This window comes from Oculina patagonica, chromosome 5 (assembly GCF_052425735.1).
Source record: "Oculina patagonica isolate OP01 chromosome 5, crgOcupat, whole genome shotgun sequence".
Lineage (NCBI taxonomy): Eukaryota > Metazoa > Cnidaria > Anthozoa > Scleractinia > Oculinidae > Oculina > Oculina patagonica.
Genome location: NC_135762.1, coordinates 18,976,845 through 18,994,097, shown reverse-complemented (window position 1 = coordinate 18,994,097; position 17,253 = coordinate 18,976,845). Strand labels below are relative to the sequence as shown.

The 17,253-nt window shown below is 44.3% G+C and overlaps 2 protein-coding genes across 2 annotated transcripts in view; one reads left to right on the top strand and one right to left on the bottom strand.

The window, feature by feature from the left end:
* The window catches only part of LOC144653134 (endothelin-converting enzyme 2-like), a 116,181-nt gene that overhangs the window by 23,963 nt on the left and 74,965 nt on the right, over positions 1–17,253 (top strand). The gene's annotated exons all lie outside the window — the stretch shown is intronic.
* Positions 6,442–11,389, bottom strand: LOC144653112 (uncharacterized). Its single transcript, XM_078513027.1, has one exon. The coding sequence runs from the start codon at positions 11,373–11,375 to the stop codon at positions 6,915–6,917; it is 4,461 nt and encodes a 1,486-aa protein (XP_078369153.1). The 5' UTR covers positions 11,376–11,389; the 3' UTR covers positions 6,442–6,914.

The window sequence follows — 17,253 nt, the reverse complement described above, 5'->3', positions numbered from 1 at the left end:
AAAAATTCGTTCACAAAAAGAAATTAATTTATACTAAAAGTAGAGGTGCAAAATTGAATAAAATTAGATTAAGATTAAAAAAACTGTTCAGCGTTCGTGTTTATTCCAGTGAGGTGTCAAACACTGGAAATGAGTGCAATCTCTGTTTAGAACCAAAACAAAGACTTTCGCGCGAATCGACTCCGACTGAGTGTTAAGGCTCAGTTTCTTCATGCGAATCCACAACATTTCGTGGATCAAGCAATCGAACTTTCCCTAACATTTTTTTAAGATCTTAAAATTGGTAGTCAGGTCGCCAACTCTATCAACTCGGTGTTCATTTTGAAGGTGTTTTCCGATGGCGAAAAAACTGTGTTCCTAAATGCGCTAGTAAAGGTGACAGCTATCATTGAACCTGAGGCGAATAATTGTTTTAGTATAATTTTCAGAGGTGAATATCAAGAACTGCAAAATTAGAGTACAAAACACGAAAATAACAGACACAAGTGCTCGCTTACAAACGTGTAAGCCAGTTTAATTCATCGAATAAATCCGAAGTATAAGCAATAAGACAGTACAAAACAAACACTACGTAAGGAAAAGAAAGATGTCTGTTACCTTTGCTTAATCGTTGGTGACTTCTGAATATTTGTGCGAATCCTCTCGAAATAAGCAGCTCTATCACGGTTATAAAAGAACTGAATCATGTTTGGTCAATCGATATATCTGACTGAGTTTCTCATTGCCGCGTGCGATCTCCAAAACCACCGTGTTTACGATAAAATATATTGCCTTGAGAACCATCTCTTAAAAATATTTTCCGTCCAGAAACCTTAGCCTGCGTCGCAGACGTAATCTAACCCGCCTAGTTTCGTCTGTGTATTATATATGGAGAGGAAACCAGCGAACCTAAAACCCACTGAAATCGCTTCAAATCGCCCCCAAACGGCATAGAAACTCAAGATATGCATAGAAGAGGATAGGTAAGTCGATTTTATCGGATGTTTTCCCTTTATTTTGAATTATTTTTTACGATCGTTAAATTCCCATACAAACCCTTATAAACCGGCGCCCCTTTTAACAAATCTTTTCCCATTAAAAAAAATTAATAGTGTCATTTCATAGTTCTATAAAAAATAATATCTGTTCTTATGAAAAAAAGAGTATTTCGCTCGTTGGCACTTACCGATAGGTACAACTATAATAACGTTATTACGCAATGTCATATGTAGTCTATATGTTGACGGCTCCTTCAGGAGCGCGGCTTGGGCTACCTGTGATGAAACATAAACCTTAACATTCGTCAGTACGATACATTCGCGGGAGACGTAATTCCGTTTACTTGTCTACAAGTATATTAAAAAAAACAAAAAACAAAAACCGTCCGAGAAAGACGGTGAACGACGAGTTTTAAGAACAAAATCGGTAGAAACCGAACTAAAAACCTTCTGAAAGTAATCGAAGTATGATCCCATTGCAAGTGAATGTTAATTGTCAATGATTATTTCAGACGCAAGGAAATCTTGAGTTTCAGTAGCTTGAATCAGTCAGACGTCTTTTCTGGTCGCTACTGAAATTCAGGCAAGAGTTTCCGTAAATAAAAGCGGTTCTTAAATTTGTGTTGTAAAAATTCTGTTGTCGGAAAACGAAGCATTCGACGTGAAAAACATTGGAGCCGTGAAGCCTTCCGTAAATAAACAAATGGCAATGCAACCTTGTCTCGTATGGGGCGCCGAGTGTCAAAAAACTATTTAGTGCATTTTTCGCTATTATTTTTGTTATTTACTTAATAACAAAGATGTTCCACTTGTTATTTAGAAATCACCAAGATAGCGACTTTTACATTTACAAATAGAAAATTATTTTCACTCGGTGATTTATAAATTGCAAACAACTTGTCGTTGTGATTTATAAATCACCAACAACTCCTCTTTGCGATTTATAAATTGCAATCAACTTGTATTTGCGATTTATAAATTGCAGATAAATAGTCTGCAATTTATAAATCGCAGTTACGTTAATTGCGATTTCTAAATTGCATCGAGTATAGAAGTCGTTCATGCGTAATTTATAAATCGCAAATGTGCGATATGTAAATCGCAAATGCGTTTTATAAATCGCAAATGTGATTTACAAATCGCAAATGCGATATATATAAATCGCAAGTGCGTTTTATAAATCGCAAATGTGATTTATAAATCGCAAATGCGACATATATAAATCGCAAGTGCGTTTTATAAATCGCAAATGTGATTTATAAATCGCAAATGGGATTTATAAATCGCAAATGGGATTTATAAATCGCAAATGTGATTTATAAATCGCAAATGCGATATATATAAATCGCAAATGCGTTTTATAAATCGCAAATGTGATTTATAAATCGCAAGTGCGTTTTATAAATCGCAAATGGGAAATAAATAAATCGCAAGTGCGTTTTATAAATCGCAAATGTGATATTAATGTTCGCGCTTCGCTAAGCGTAACGGTGAGGAGTGACGTGGGATGCAAAGGGGACAAGGCACCCGCGTCCTGGACCCCCTGGGGAGCCAGGGGCCCGCAAAGTGGTAGGTGCTTGGACGGTTGCTATGGAAACCGACACCACAGCGAGAGGCCCTTTGCACCGAGTCACACTGAAGAAATCAGTGGAGTAGGGGAGCAAAAGAACCAACCCAAGGAAAAGGAGGGGGGAAAGGAGGGGCGAAAAGCGGACTACAGCGAGTACGAAAACAGCGCGAAGAACGATAGAACGTGACGACACTTGTACCAGGCAGTAATGCCCGCTGTGAGCCCAAGGGCGAGAGCGAGGCTAGGCCGAGCCCGGGCACTCGGAGCCCCTCTCGCCGACGAAAAAGTCGAAGGGCCTAGTACGTCTCTGTCCTTCCTCGGCATCGAGCTCGACACAGTTCTGCTCATGGCCCGTCTCCCGCCTGAGAAAGTCGCAGCCCTTCAAGACCTGCTCCGCTCCTGGTCAGGCAAACGCGTCTGCCTGCGCCGCGATCTCGAATCCCTTCTTGGTCATCTTCATCACGCTGCTAAGGTGGTCTATCCAGGCCGCCCGTTCCTACGTCGCCTTTGCGACCTCCTTCGCAGAACTCGCTCACAATCACGCTTCATTCGCCTTAACCGGGACACGCGCGCCGACTTGGCCTGGTGGTCCGTTTTCCTCCGCGACTGGAATGGCACCAGTTTCTTCACGTCGCCTCATTGGTCACATCTATCAGATCTTCAGGTCTCGACGGACGCAGCAGGCGCAGTTGGCTACGGCGCCTTTCTGGACGGCCAGTGGTTCTCGGGTCGCTGGCTACCCTCACAGCTGTCAGCCAGCATCGCGTTCAAAGAGCTCTTCCCCATCGTTTTGGCCGCCCACGTGTGGGGCTCTTCCTGGCGCGGACTCCGGGTTCAGTTTAGGTGTGATAACCAGGGCGTGGCAGATTTGATCTCCAGACGCTTCTGTTCGGATGGTCCCCTCGGTGGTCTCCTGCGCAATTTATTTCTAGCCGCGGCTCGCCATTCATTCTGGGTCTCAGCCATCCATGTTCCTGGTCGCGCTAACTCCATTGCTGACGCTCTATCTCGTTCTCAATTTCAGAGGTTCCGGTCCCTGGACCCCACAGTTGCCTCCGAGCCCACTCCAGTTCCTGGCCAGCTCCTGGCGGATCTCAGCTTTCTGACCTCCACCAGCGGGTGACTCTTCTCCTCCGTCAAAGCCTCGCCCCCTCAATGCGTCTCTCCTACGCTTCGGGCCAACGCCGCTTCTTGGAGTTTTGCACCGCCTACGGTCTCAATCACCCCTCCGGTGTCCCATTCCCGGCTCCGGAGTCGTCCCTGGAACTTTTCGCCTCTTACTTGTCATCTTCCGTCTCCTATCGAACTGTCAAGTCGTATCTTGCTGCTGTGCGTTCCCTGCGATCGAAATGCGATCGAAATGGGCCTTGGCGACCCGTTGGCTACCACGACCCGTCTTGAACGCGTTCTCCTGGGTATCAAACGCTGCCAAGCATCTAAAGCCCCCTCTCGTCCTCCTCGTCTTCCCGTTACTCGTGATCTCATGTTGCGGATCCACTCGCTGTTAAACCTCAATGCTGTAGATGATGCAATGCTTTGGGCAGCCTTCTGTACCGCTTGGTTTGGTTTTCTGCGCGTCAGCGAGTTTACGGCCCCACCTTCAGGCTTCGACCCCTCGGTCCATTTGTCCATCAGCGACCTGGCCGTGGACCGCCTTTGTCAAGCTTCCGGCGTTCTACTGGTTATTAAAGCCTCGAAGACCGACCCGTACCGCCAGGGTGTAAATCTATTTCTTCCTCACACGGGTGGCGCGCTTTGTCCTGTGGGCAGCCTTTCTAGTTATCTTCACCACCGGTCGAACGTCGCCGGCCCTCTGTTCCTCTTCTCGGATGGGACGCCTCTTTCTCGCCTTCACGTCACGAATCGTCTTCGCTCCCTTCTGGCTCAGGCCGGGGTTCAAGGCAACTTCTCCAGCCATAGCTTTCGCATCGGCGCGGCCACTTCTGCGAACGCCGCGGGTCTTCCAGACTCGCTGATCAGAACTCTGGGCCGATGGTCTAGCGACGCTTACCTGCTCTATGTCCGTACCTCACAGGACACGCTCCGTCAGGCGGCAATTCAGCTGGCCTCCTCCTCGTAGCCGTATCTCGTTCGTTGTTCCTCAATAAAATTGTTTTGTTTCTGTAGTCTTCCCGTCTCCTGTCCATTCGCGCCCCCACCCTCTTTTAGGGATGCAAGGGCCAAGGCCCCCCCCCCAGCTTTTTTAGGTGCTTGGAGCCCTCCTCCCCCTCTTGGGCTCGTCAGTTTGGTGTCGGTTTCCATAGCAACCGTCCAAGCACCTACCACTTTGCGGGCCCCTAGCTCCCCAGGGGGTCCAGGACGCGGGTGCCTTGTCCCCTTTGCATCCCACGCCACTCCTCGCCGTTACGCTTAGCGAAGCGCGAACATTAATATCACATTTGCGATTTATAAAACGCACTTGCGATTTATTTATTTCCCATTTGCGATTTATAAAACGCACTTGCGATTTATAAATCACATTTGCGATTTATAAAACGCACTTGCGATTTATTTATTTCCCATTTGCGATTTATAAAACGCACTTGCGATTTATAAATCACATTTGCGATTTATAAAACGCATTTGCGATTTATATATATCGCATTTGCGATTTATAAATCACATTTGCGATTTATAAAACGCACTTGCGATTTATATATGTCGCATTTGCGATTTATAAAACACATTAGCGATTTACATATCGCACATTTGCGATTTATAAAATCACATTAATTTTGCGATTTATAAAACGCATTTGCGATTTATATATATCGCATTTGCGATTTGTAAATCACATTTGCGATTTATAAAACGCATTTGCGATTTACATATCGCACATTTGCGATTTATAAATTACGCATGAACGACTTCTATACTCGATGCAATTTAGAAATCGCAATTAACGTAACTGCCATTTATAAATTGCAGACTATTTATCTGCAATTTATAAATCGCAAATACAAGTTGATTGCAATTTATAAATCGCAAAGAGGAGTTGTTGGTGATTTATAAATCGCAACGACAAGTTGTTTGCAATTTATAAATCACCGAGTGAAAATAATTTTCTATTTGTAAATGTAAAAGTCGCTATCTTAATGATTTCTAAATAACAAGTGGAACATCTTTGTTATTTAGTAAATAACAAAAATAATAGCGAAAAATGCACTAAATAGTTTTTTGACACTCGGCGCCCCATAGTCTCGCGCCATCGCGTCCAGCTTTAAATAAACGTGTTTTATTTCTTGTGAATTTGCCATAAAATTCTTGAAACTTAATTCTTCTTGAATAAAACTTGTCTTCATTAATAACACAGATTACGGCATCAATTGTTATTACAGCTAAAGAGAAGTTATACAAATTTTGCTTTTTAAAACCGGCGCCGTTAAAACTGGGCACAAACGATCGTATGCGTGACATTACACCTGATTACACACGTGCTTCGTGTTTGTCCAAAGATCAGCTGATCGCAAGTTATGTTTGTCCATGTTTATTCGGTGGGACAGCGCTAATTTCAACTCGGTTATTTGTGGTTCGATTTGCCTGTAATTCATTCACTATCGACGCTTTCGAGCTCCCGCTATTTCGAACTTTTTGTTCACCTGACAGTTCGAAATATAAACGCGCGTTGTCACAGTAGATTCAGTAGAGATGAGTAGCCCGCACGCTGGCTTCGGCCGTGTACAACAGTCGAGTACGGCCGCTTAAGAAATTTATTTCTCGAGGAATCATTCAAGCGACAAGCTCATTATTTTTCTTGACTCGATACTTGAACCTCGAAATTTTCGACTCGACACTCGAAACTAGAAATTTTCGAGTCTCGAGGATCGCAATCATAATTGCAAGCGTCGTTTGTTGACTCGTTGTCATTTGTACACGCGCTCGCGATTTTGTTGAGAACTTTGCCCCGTTCACTAGGGTTTTCAGGTCGACGAACTAACTAAGACAATCAGTAGAGTCGATTGCGTTTAATCACTTGGCTCACTTTTAATCGTATTCACTCGTTACAACAGTTGTGCAAGAGCTACTCTAAAACATGGAAAAGAGGACGCTTGATTTTATGCTAGTACATTAAATATGATTGGTTGTTGCTAGGCGATAATCAGAAAAAGTCAATCAATTCTACTAGTAAAAGTGTTCATTGTCTCATGAAGTCTAGACCTACTTTTAACATCTGTCACTGTACTGTCACGGAACATGAAGTCTCCGACACACTCCCCCATGCAGCATTGCGTACAAGGGTGCATTTAATACTTAGGAGACTGAAACAACTATTTCTACGACGTACCGAAACTAAAATGAAATGATCAAAAAATGAAAACTAATCAAAGGCCAGGTTGAAACTTTGCTTGTAATCACTCGTTTCAAGTTCAACATTGTTCAATTTCTTCATTATGAGCAATCTCCTTTATTCTGGCAGCTGCCGCGGCCGCAGCGGCTCTTCTCGGTCTAAAAATAGGCGCGTCATGGTTCAACCGCTGTTCTGCTTCTGCTGGCACTGTGGGCTCACACTGCAACTCCAGCGGGAAAAGGTGCTGAACAGGACGCTCTATAACTCCCTTACTGGTTCTCAGCTGCACAGCACGGATGTGTCCGTCACGCCCTGGGTAGGTCTGCTGGACAATAGCTAGTGGCCACTTCCCTCGATTCTTGCTGTCAGATCGTACAAGCACGGTGTCGCCAACTCTGACTTGATATTTTGCCGTTTTGTGTACAAGGTTGTGACGCTCTCTCAAGGCGGTTAGGTACTCACGTTGCCATCGGTTCCACATGTGGTCTTTGCAGGTCTGCAAATATTTAGCTCGTCTGCGCAGATTCGGGTCTTGAATTCTCCAGGCCTGCTCCTCAGGAAGCTGGTTGGTTCGCTGGAACATAAAGCTAGCCGGTGTCAGGACGGGCAGCTCAACATCGTCTTCAACGTAACCGAGTGGGCGACGATTGACCTGAGTTTCTACGTCCAGGATTACTTCATTCAATTCACTCCAGGACAGTGTAGCTCCCCCAATGACCTTGTACATCGCTGTCTTCACAATTCCGATCAGGCGTTCAAATTGGCCGCCCCACCAGGGGGCGCGGCTGAGGTTGAATTTCCACTGTATGTCATGGGACTCTAGGAATCCTTGCAACTGCTCGTCGCTTCGTACTTGCTTCAACCACTTGGCCGCTTTGACAAACGTGCTGCCATTATCAGAATAAATGACAGCCGGGCGTCCTCGTCTGGCGATGAGGAGTTTGAGACACGGCAAGAACGTTCTAGTTTCCAGGTTGGGAACCAGCTCTAAGTGTACTGCTCTAGACAGACTGCAGGAGAATATCACCAGGTATGCTTTCCCTTCTCGTTTCTGGCTCAGTCTGTAGTAGATTGGTCCCGCAAAGTCGGTTCCGATAACTTCAAAGGCAGCTCTGCCATGGGTACGGTCTTTGGGTAGCGGTCCAGGGGGTGGTACTGTTAAAGGTAAAGCTCTGAAACGTTTACAGCCCCAACACGCAGATCGCACCGATTTCACTAGCTGTCTCAGAGTTGGGATCCAGTATTCTTCCCGGATCGCTGCCATGGTGAGGGACACACCTCCATGTAAGGTTTCGGTGTGCATCCGCTGTACAAGCTTCCTGGTAAATAGGCTATAAGCTGGTAAGTAGACTGGGTACTGTCCTTGAACTCTGCCGTGACATTCGAGCACTCTGTCAGCATTTGGAACGAGGTTGAGTTCACGCCTGGTCTGCTCAAAGTGAGGCTTTTGCGCGTCTTGTGACTGGACCCTTCTTATCCACCAATTTTTCGACTCTTGTATGTCTTCACTAGTTAGTGGTCCCTTGCGCGCTCTGTGAGTTGTGAAACGTCGCACCCATGCTTGGATGCGTAGAGTTCGACGGAGGTCATAACGCTCAAGGAGTTCGTCGAACACGTTTCGTTCTTGTGTGGGTTGTTCGTTTGCTAGGCTAAGCACTTCTCGGATGACTTTCGCCTCTTCTTCGGAAGCTCGAGTTTTTTCTGTGACTGGGTTCTCTGGCCAATTTTCAGGATCACGCAGCCATGCTGGGCCATTCCACCAGAGCTCTGCATTAGTAACCTGGCCTCCTCGGCTCGCTAGGTCTGCTGGGTTGTCGGTAGTAGGCACGTGTCTCCATTGAATTTGAGGATGTTGTTTAATCTTCTGGACGCGGTTGGTGACGAACTGTCGGTACAAGCCATGTCCCAGAATCCAGTGGAGGGCGACGGTGCTGTCCAACCAACCGTATACCGTGGGCTCAGGTAAATCTTTAAGTGCGTTGCTTACGTTGACAACTAAATTGGTTGCCATATGGGCGCTGACTAACTCCAACCTTGGGACTGTTAGGTCTCTTTTAGCTAATCTTGATTTCGCTGCGACAAGGGTTTGTGTAATTCCGCTTTCTTGCCCTACGATCGAGTACACCGCTGCTCCGACTCCGTGGGTCGATGCGTCTCCAAAGACATGAAGCTCAAATGAGAGAACTGGTTGCTGATATGGTGCAATGGGTCTTCGTGTGGTGATTTCGTCTGGGAGTGACTGTTCCCACTTTAGCCATCGTACTCTGAGATTATCTGGGATAGGTACGTCCCATGCTGCTTTGCAGTCGCACACTTCGCGGTAGATTTGTTTGCCTTGCAATGTCACAGGGCAAGCCAGACCGAGAGGGTCATACACTTTCGCTAGTTTGGCCAATACTTCGCGTTTTGATGTTACGACACTTGCGTTTTCGACAGGAAACTGTACAGTGATAGTGTCTTCAAACTTGTTCCACTTGACTCCTAATAGTTTCGATTCACTTGGTTTGACTTGCAACTGTTGCTTGGCGTATGACTGCTCTTCGGTTTCTGCGGGAGAATTGGCGCTCTTTTCACGCGTTTCAACCTGGGTACTTTGCACTTCTGTTTCTTGTTGCTGGCTGTCTTCTTCCAGCTCTGGACAGTTGGAGTGCCACTTGTGCAGCTTGAATGTGGCGTCACTCATGATCTCTTGCGCTACCTCTTTTCGCCCTTTAGTTTGCTGCACGTCTTGACCGCCTGTTAACAAGTCGTCTACGTAGAAACTTCGGCGCAACCGTTCAGCATCTTCTGGGTATCTCTGAGCCCAGCTATCCAGATGGCATTCAAGCACACCGCCTAGCAGAAAGGGCGAAGGGGCAAGCCCAAAGAGCACGCGTGTAAACCTGTAAGTCTCCACTTCTGAGGTATAGTCGGTCTGCCAATGGAAACGGAGTGCATCTCGTTCACTCTCATGGATTCGAATCTGTAGGAAAGCTTTCTGTATATCTCCCGCTAAGACTACTGGGTAGGCTCTCTGTTGGACGAGTACGTCCCATAACTTGTTCTGAAGTGGCGGTCCTGAGTACAAACAGTCGTTCAGGGACGGAGACTCGAGCGTCGCTCGGGCAGAGGCATCATAGACAATTCTCATCTTGGTGGTTTCGGCGGACTTGCGAATTACGCACTTGTGAGGGATGTAGAACTCTTTCTCTGGCTGGGAAACAGGGGGTGCTTTTTCGATAACTCCTTCAGTCAGCTGCTCCTGAATAATGGCGTCGTATTCGACAGTAAGATCTTCGCGTTGGAGTTTTCTGGTTAGGTTCTTAAGTCGCTTGAGGCTGCCTTCCTTGTTTGAGGGCAGTGGTGAGTGATTGGCCTTCCACGGCAAGGTGGTTTCATACCAGCCATCTTGCGAACGCGTTAATTTCTCTTTAAATTCTTCGTACACCATTGTCTGGTCATGATCTGCCATGTCACGCAATCCCAAGACGTCTAGTTTGCACAATTCTTCATAGTCGCTTTGACTTGTCTGGGTAAGCAGCATGATGTTTTTGTCAAACTCTTTCCCAGGGGACATTAGGAACCATCCGAACTTGGTGAGTTCCGCTATGGGGTCATTTTCTTGCCCGATTTTGGGTTTCGTTTCAGTTTTGATTCTGGCGTACTCCCCGCTGCCAAGCACCACGTGGACCGGAAGAGACGCTTTCGTGTCATCATCGTTGACATGAACACCTTTCAAGTGTGAGTACTTTTCAATTAGCGCGCGATAATTAGGGTTGTCAATGGACAACAGTTCCGTCTTGTTTACTTTTGTCGCTTTGACTGATAGCGAAAATTGATGGTTGACAGATTGTAATTCAAGATCGTAGACTTCTAGTCTGGCAACTTTTGAAGACATAAGCATATCAATCGTTTTTGTCTGGACATCAGCAGGTTTCAGGCGAAGTAATTCGATCAGTTTCGCTGATACGTATGAGCTCCCGGCCCCTGAATCGATGAGTGCTCGACACTTAATGCCATTGACTTCTATCACGATGACAGGAAACAAACCTTCTCCGACTTGGTTTGTAGTCAAAGCGACCCCTCTTGTAGGTGTTGGCTGATTAGTTTCTTGTCTGGGCGTATCACAAATGGACGTGTGGTGACGCTTTTGGCATTGTTGACAGGCGGATTTGCTAGGACAAAAGACAACGCGATGGTTTCCTGTGGTGCAGTTGAAGCAGAGACGTTTGTTGAGGAGAATTTGTCTGCGATCAGAAACATGTGTCACATTCGTACATTCCACGGCTTTGTGGTCTTCGCCGCAGTAGACGCAAGGCCAACCACGTGGTTTTGAATCGGCGCCACGACGCGTGTGATAAATTCTTGCTTGCTGGCGTACGTTCCGTTTTCCTACATGCTGTTCTTGCTCACGTTCGCGTTGCCAGTTTGTATCCACCGGATTCCTTCTGGTCCACAATCGAACTGCTTCCGAAAGTTTCGCGAAATCCCAACTTTCCCAGTCTGGATCGGTCCGGACGAGATCTCCGCGGCGGATTGCTGACAACTTGTCTAACGTCATGGACACCGCCCCATTGACTTGCTCCAGTTTGTTTAGTGTCTGCAGAGCTTGCACGCAATATGTTAACTTTTCGCTAAATTCACCAATCTTCCTCGGGTTTGAGCTTGGAATTGAGGGGAGATCCAGAATCTCTTTAATGTAGGCTTTGACGATTTCTGACTCCTTTCCAAACCTCTCGTTTAGTATACTCTTCGGCCCGATTGTATCCCTCTGCCGTGAAGGGCAACGCCTCTATTGCTCGTTTTACTTTGGAATCTAGTAGTTCTCTAAGGTAGGAGAATTTCGTGATCGGTTGGACGCTCGTTTTATCGATTGCTTCAGTGAACTGCCCCCAAAATCTCGGCCAGTCCATGTAGGTACCATCGAACTTCGTGATCATCAGTTTAGGCAGCTTGGCTTGTATGTCGTTTGGCGTAGTCGTCGCTTCTTGGGGGTGTGGCGCAGCTTGGGCTTGCATCTCTATCTTGGCTTTGTAGAAATTAAGTTCTTCTTCTTGGATAGCTTTTTCCGCTTCTCTTTTGCGGTCTTGTATCCATGTGCGCACTTTATCCACTTCGCAATCTGCCTTTTCCAGTTGTGCGTCGATCCCGGTATTCCACGCCTCGATGGTGGCAATCTCTTCTTTCGCTTCGAGTTTTTTCGCTTCCACTTCTAGTCGCATTCGATTAATTTCTGAAGTGAGAGATCGTAAGGATGAAAGATGTCTTTCGATCGCTTCTGGCTTTCCTGCTTCTAAGGTGGTTTCCGTTTTCCCAGTGCTCATTTTCAACTGTGTGACCTTGATCTCCAGATTCGCTTCGGTCGCTTCCATCTTCGCACGGACGGAAAATCAGGGCTAAATTATACTTACAACAGTCGTCTTTATCCTTCTACAGTCCCGTCGGAGGTGCCACTTGTTGAGAACTTTGCCCCGTTCACTAGGGTTTTCAGGTCGACGAACTAACTAAGACAATCAGTAGAGTCGATTGCGTTTAATCACTTGGCTCACTTTTAATCGTATTCACTCGTTACAACAGTTGTGCAAGAGCTACTCTAAAACATGGAAAAGAGGACGCTTGATTTTATGCTAGTACATTAAATATGATTGGTTGTTGCTAGGCGATAATCAGAAAAAGTCAATCAATTCTACTAGTAAAAGTGTTCATTGTCTCATGAAGTCTAGACCTACTTTTAACATCTGTCACTGTACTGTCACGGAACATGAAGTCTCCGACAATTTGGGTTGTCATCATCACCCAATCATCGTTCACTTCTGTCATCATATACTAATCACCGTGGCCGTACAGGGAATTTTATCACTACTTGCGGGCATTCTGTACAACTCCCGATACTATTTGCGCGCCCACTTTGGTCAAATCGAGATTTTTCCTGTATACTGTACTATATATACTAGTAGTTATCAGAGATCAGGGGAGTGCGTTCGACCTATATGTAAAATAGACCCAAGGTAAGCAGGCAGTGGCAAAAAACCCGACATGGTCGGCCTACTTGTAGTATGCCTTATGTCAAAGTTAGTTACTATGCTTCAGTACCGAACGAAACGCGAGGAGGATAAGTGTGAGAAAGATTCTGTGACGAGCCAAAAGAACATAGAATGAATGAAATTTTATGTACACAAAAATAATTATTTATTTCACTTGACCTGTTATCGTTTGGCACTATCGTTTTTCACAAACTTCTAGAAATAGTTTTACTTCGATTTAAAATTCCACAGACATAATTCACACAGTAATCCACTACACGCATTTTACATTCACACAACGATTTCCTCGTCAAAACGTCTAGTGTTTCTAGGAATAACGATATATCACAAATTCAAAGAAATGATAAAACAATTTCGATCCGTATTATACCCACTCTCGATGCATTTAATTCTAACAATTTGTAGTTTTGTGCAACATATAATAATTGCTGGAAAATACGCTGGTTTACCCACAGGCGGCCCAAGCTCACGATGTGAAGAGTTGAAATAATACTCTTTTGAAATAGGTCGCCTGGTGGCATATGGAGGTGTTGTGTTACAACGATTCGTATTTATAAAGGTTTGTATGGGAGAAAACGCTTTCGAATTTATAGCTAAATATAATGCTATTTTGACAATAAAATCAACTTCCCTCGATGTCTTGTTGTTATATCTGTTGTTATCTCGCTTCTCAGGCCGATCCGAGGCGTTTTAAGCGAGTTATACACCTCCATATGCCACCAGGCGAGAGTCACGTTTCACCTATTTCAAAAGAGTACTATTTCAACTCTTCACATCGTGAGCTTGGGCCGCCTGTAAGCAAAATAATGTTTCTATGCTGCGTTTGGGACGCCATCTTGTTTTACATGAAATCGAGGCCATCTGTGGCTACCAGTTTCCCGGCCGAGAATTGCCCCTGCAAAAATCAATCGGGGCGGCCAATCTGGCGTCCGTACATGTGCGCGCGCATTAAGGCTCGATTCATTACGCATAACAGTACACAGGCATACCAACTTTTAAAAAAGACACAGGACGCAAAAACAAAATTAGGCTTGCGCTCTCCTTCGTCGAACGCAACTAGTACTACAAATAGTTGATGTTTTGGCTCTTCTACTAAATTGATTGGAAACCAATTTTCTGTTGGGGATGTTAATAAAGTAACAATCGCTGGCGGCTCGTGTTTTATAATCGTTTTTGGCCTTCTCAATTCTCAATTGTCTTCTTTAAGATGGAACGAGGATACACGATTTAAAGCGAACTGTGAAAGCCAAGTCATAGTTAGTACTAACTATGGCCAAGTGAATAAACAAAACAAAGCGAAATTATGCAAAAAATCTGAAAGATTAATGATAACGTAAATTTAATTACAGGAACGCCACTGTAGCCTGCGAACAGGCTCCCGGTTGGGTTTCCGCGAGCGAAGCGAGCGTAAGAGAGGGGCCTGTCACCATTTTGCCGTGTTTTGCTGTAATAAGTGATCTCAGCGAGGATAAACTTTAGCAACATCAAAGCGTTTTAAAATTACCATTAGAGCCTAACTGCTTTCAATATTTGGACTATTCCAAGCAAGAATGATCAACTTGACAGCTGAGTTGAAAGGTTGCCGAAAGATTTTCTCACCTCTGTCAATACAAACGCCGGACGCGAGTCTTGAATAATTATCTAGATACCATCTCTTTTAAATTCCCTTTTGTTGATGCCCCGTGTCATTTTGCAAATCACGTTCGAAGGTCGACTGATCAACACTTTTCTCCATTCAAGTAGTTTGTGCCTGGCAAATCGCAGTATTGGCCTGAGTCTTGCTCATCACTATTCGTGCTTCTAGACATATTTCGTCTTTGAGACTTAGTGAAATGAAGGAGATTGTCTAATTGTCGTGGGTCGTGGGTCGTGCGTAATTTTCACATTAAATTCACTATTTTTGCTGTTTTACATGCCATTTCACAACAACGGTTTTTCCTCCGTGGATTTCTTGTGTATAAGCCTATTAACCAGCTATCTCAGGACTTTTAGTTTACCTACAAATGTGTGATGCTTAAAAAGGCCGGCAATTTGCATTCACTCATTCAAAGACCTCGGATGGAGGTGTTACGTTGCATGGGACTACCGCTAGTTCGCAGCTAAACTGAAAAATCTTAAACAAACAAGAATACCCTTACAACGATTGCATCGATAAGGACAACTTTCTTCAGTTTGGCTGATAAGCCGATCATTTACTTCTAATGCTGCCATTTCATCTGTGTGAAATCGGAATTTTTATCAGGGACCACTGTGTGGATTAGTGGGAAACTAGTGTCGTAATATTTCCACTGGGTTTCTTGGGATATTTACACGAAAAACGTTTTTCACAGGATATATGCAAAAATAATATAAATGTTTTTGTTTTAAAGTAATGGTCTACAGTATAATTTTAGTCAATTCAACAACATTGAATGTTCATTTCGCTGCAGTGCTTGGTGGTGCAAGTTTGGATGTCCCTTATATTTCATTAAACGCAACCTTGATATTTCACGTGCAGCCTACAGGGACAGCGGAGCCGGGGGGGCTGGGGGTGCTTTAGCCCCCCCCCCCACACACACACTTGTTCCGAAAAAATAGTATGAGCAAGGATCAATAAAATAGCTGCTGAGTGTAAACATATTTCCGTTTTCTCAGGTATAAGAGTGTTTTTATATTTTAAATGTTTGCATCTGAACCAAGGTGTTTTGACAAAATGGCGCAGACAAGTCCACACATCGCCATTTTCAATTACAAAGAAATTTTCTTAATAAAGCCCCAAAAAGCTTAGTAAATTGTCACGATCAGATACCGGTAATGTATCAAACTTGGAACTGTGAAAATCAAAACCTTATCTTTAAAGTACTTGTCTTGTTTTTGGCATATTTCTGTCGTTTGACGACGGTCGACGACGCACTTGCAAGTTCGGATTCTGAAACAGCAACATCGATTTGGCCTTGTGAAACAAAACTCTGTTGAAACCGGTGTACAATTATTAAGTCAGTTCAACAATAAAAAAGTTCCTTTCGCGAGAGTCCTAGACAGTGCACAATTTGATGATGCTTCTGCAAATGCTTTCAGCAAACATGTACATTTCACCTTTTTTAACCAATATTTCTAAAGCGTTCCCACGCTACTAATTGGGTCACTGGTAGGTAACGAACAGGCTCAGGCTAAATGGCGTGGATGGGTGGGTCGTGGGTCGTGGGTCGTGAGTCGTGGCAAGTTCGCCCATGATGTAAAGGAGCATTCTCACCGTTTCTTTAATTAACAAAAACATATATTCTTTTGATGTCTGGTGCACCGTTTCGTTTTTTGTGTGGACTTTAAAGTCTACACATTGTTGTGATGCAGTTTTTTCCGATTGGGGGGTCACTTTCCGTGATAACTCGGGTTAGTGCTTTCGGAAGTTTTCGACAGTGATCGGAGAATCCGAAGTTTCGGTGAGATGGGCAGCCAAGGCAGCAAACCCAGAAATTCGATCAGTATCGAGTAAGTCGCACTTTATTCTTGAATCTAGAAGCCTTTTTTGACACATCTTTCGAAGAGCGTGTGGTGGCTGGAAAATATACATCAAGGAAGAACTTCAAAGGCAGCGGTGGCGTAGATGAAAAGTGAAATAACAATCGCGACGGCTGAAATCTGCATATCTAATGAGCTGAACAACTGCGGTCGTAGGTCACGTTTCTCTTTTTTCACACTTTTGACTCACTTTCCGTATTGTTTGTTTCAGTCTGTGCGGCTTTAGCACTTTTGATTCGCATATCAAATGTCTGGTTATTTATTTCTTTCAGCTTTGCCACACACAATGAATGCACAACAAGTTCGCTGATCATGTTGTTTTACTTGTCTTGGACTCCGGGATATAATTCACCAGCTCCATTTCTCTCAAGTAGTACGGTATTTAGCAAAAGACCGATGTCGAATTCAGAACTGAACTAAAACATTGTCATGAAAAGAATAAAAATAACATCGAACCGTAGAATATGCATATATCCAAACCGTGCAACAAAATAATTTAATTGTCGGTTTAAATAACGTCCTTCGCCGCCTCTCAAAACACCGACTCCAAGTGAATATTTCGTGAACAGAAAAATATATTTCTCCGCCTTTCTACGCAAGTTACTAAGAAATTATTTGTGAAAGCTTATTGAAACGCTGTTATTCCAAAAAGGTTAAAAAAAGAACTCATTAAAAGAAAACAAGTTTTTCGATGAGTTGTTTACACAAGCTTTACACAAAAAGTAAGGGTTGTGTAAACAAGCGATGCGAAACAGTTCACGTGCTCCACGCAACATTTATTTTTTTTTAATGAAAATAGTATCCTATCTTGCTAGCGGTAAGGAAAGGCTTTTGGTCTAATAACTGCTGTTCTTGTAGGATTCTAGGTTTTTATTTGCATGAAAAAAAGGCACTTGT

Bases quoted from the DNA above. Each gene is read 5' to 3' on its own strand.
- LOC144653112 (XM_078513027.1), bottom strand. From the start codon at position 11,375: ATGACGTTAGACAAGTTGTCAGCAATCCGCCGCGGAGATCTCGTCCGG.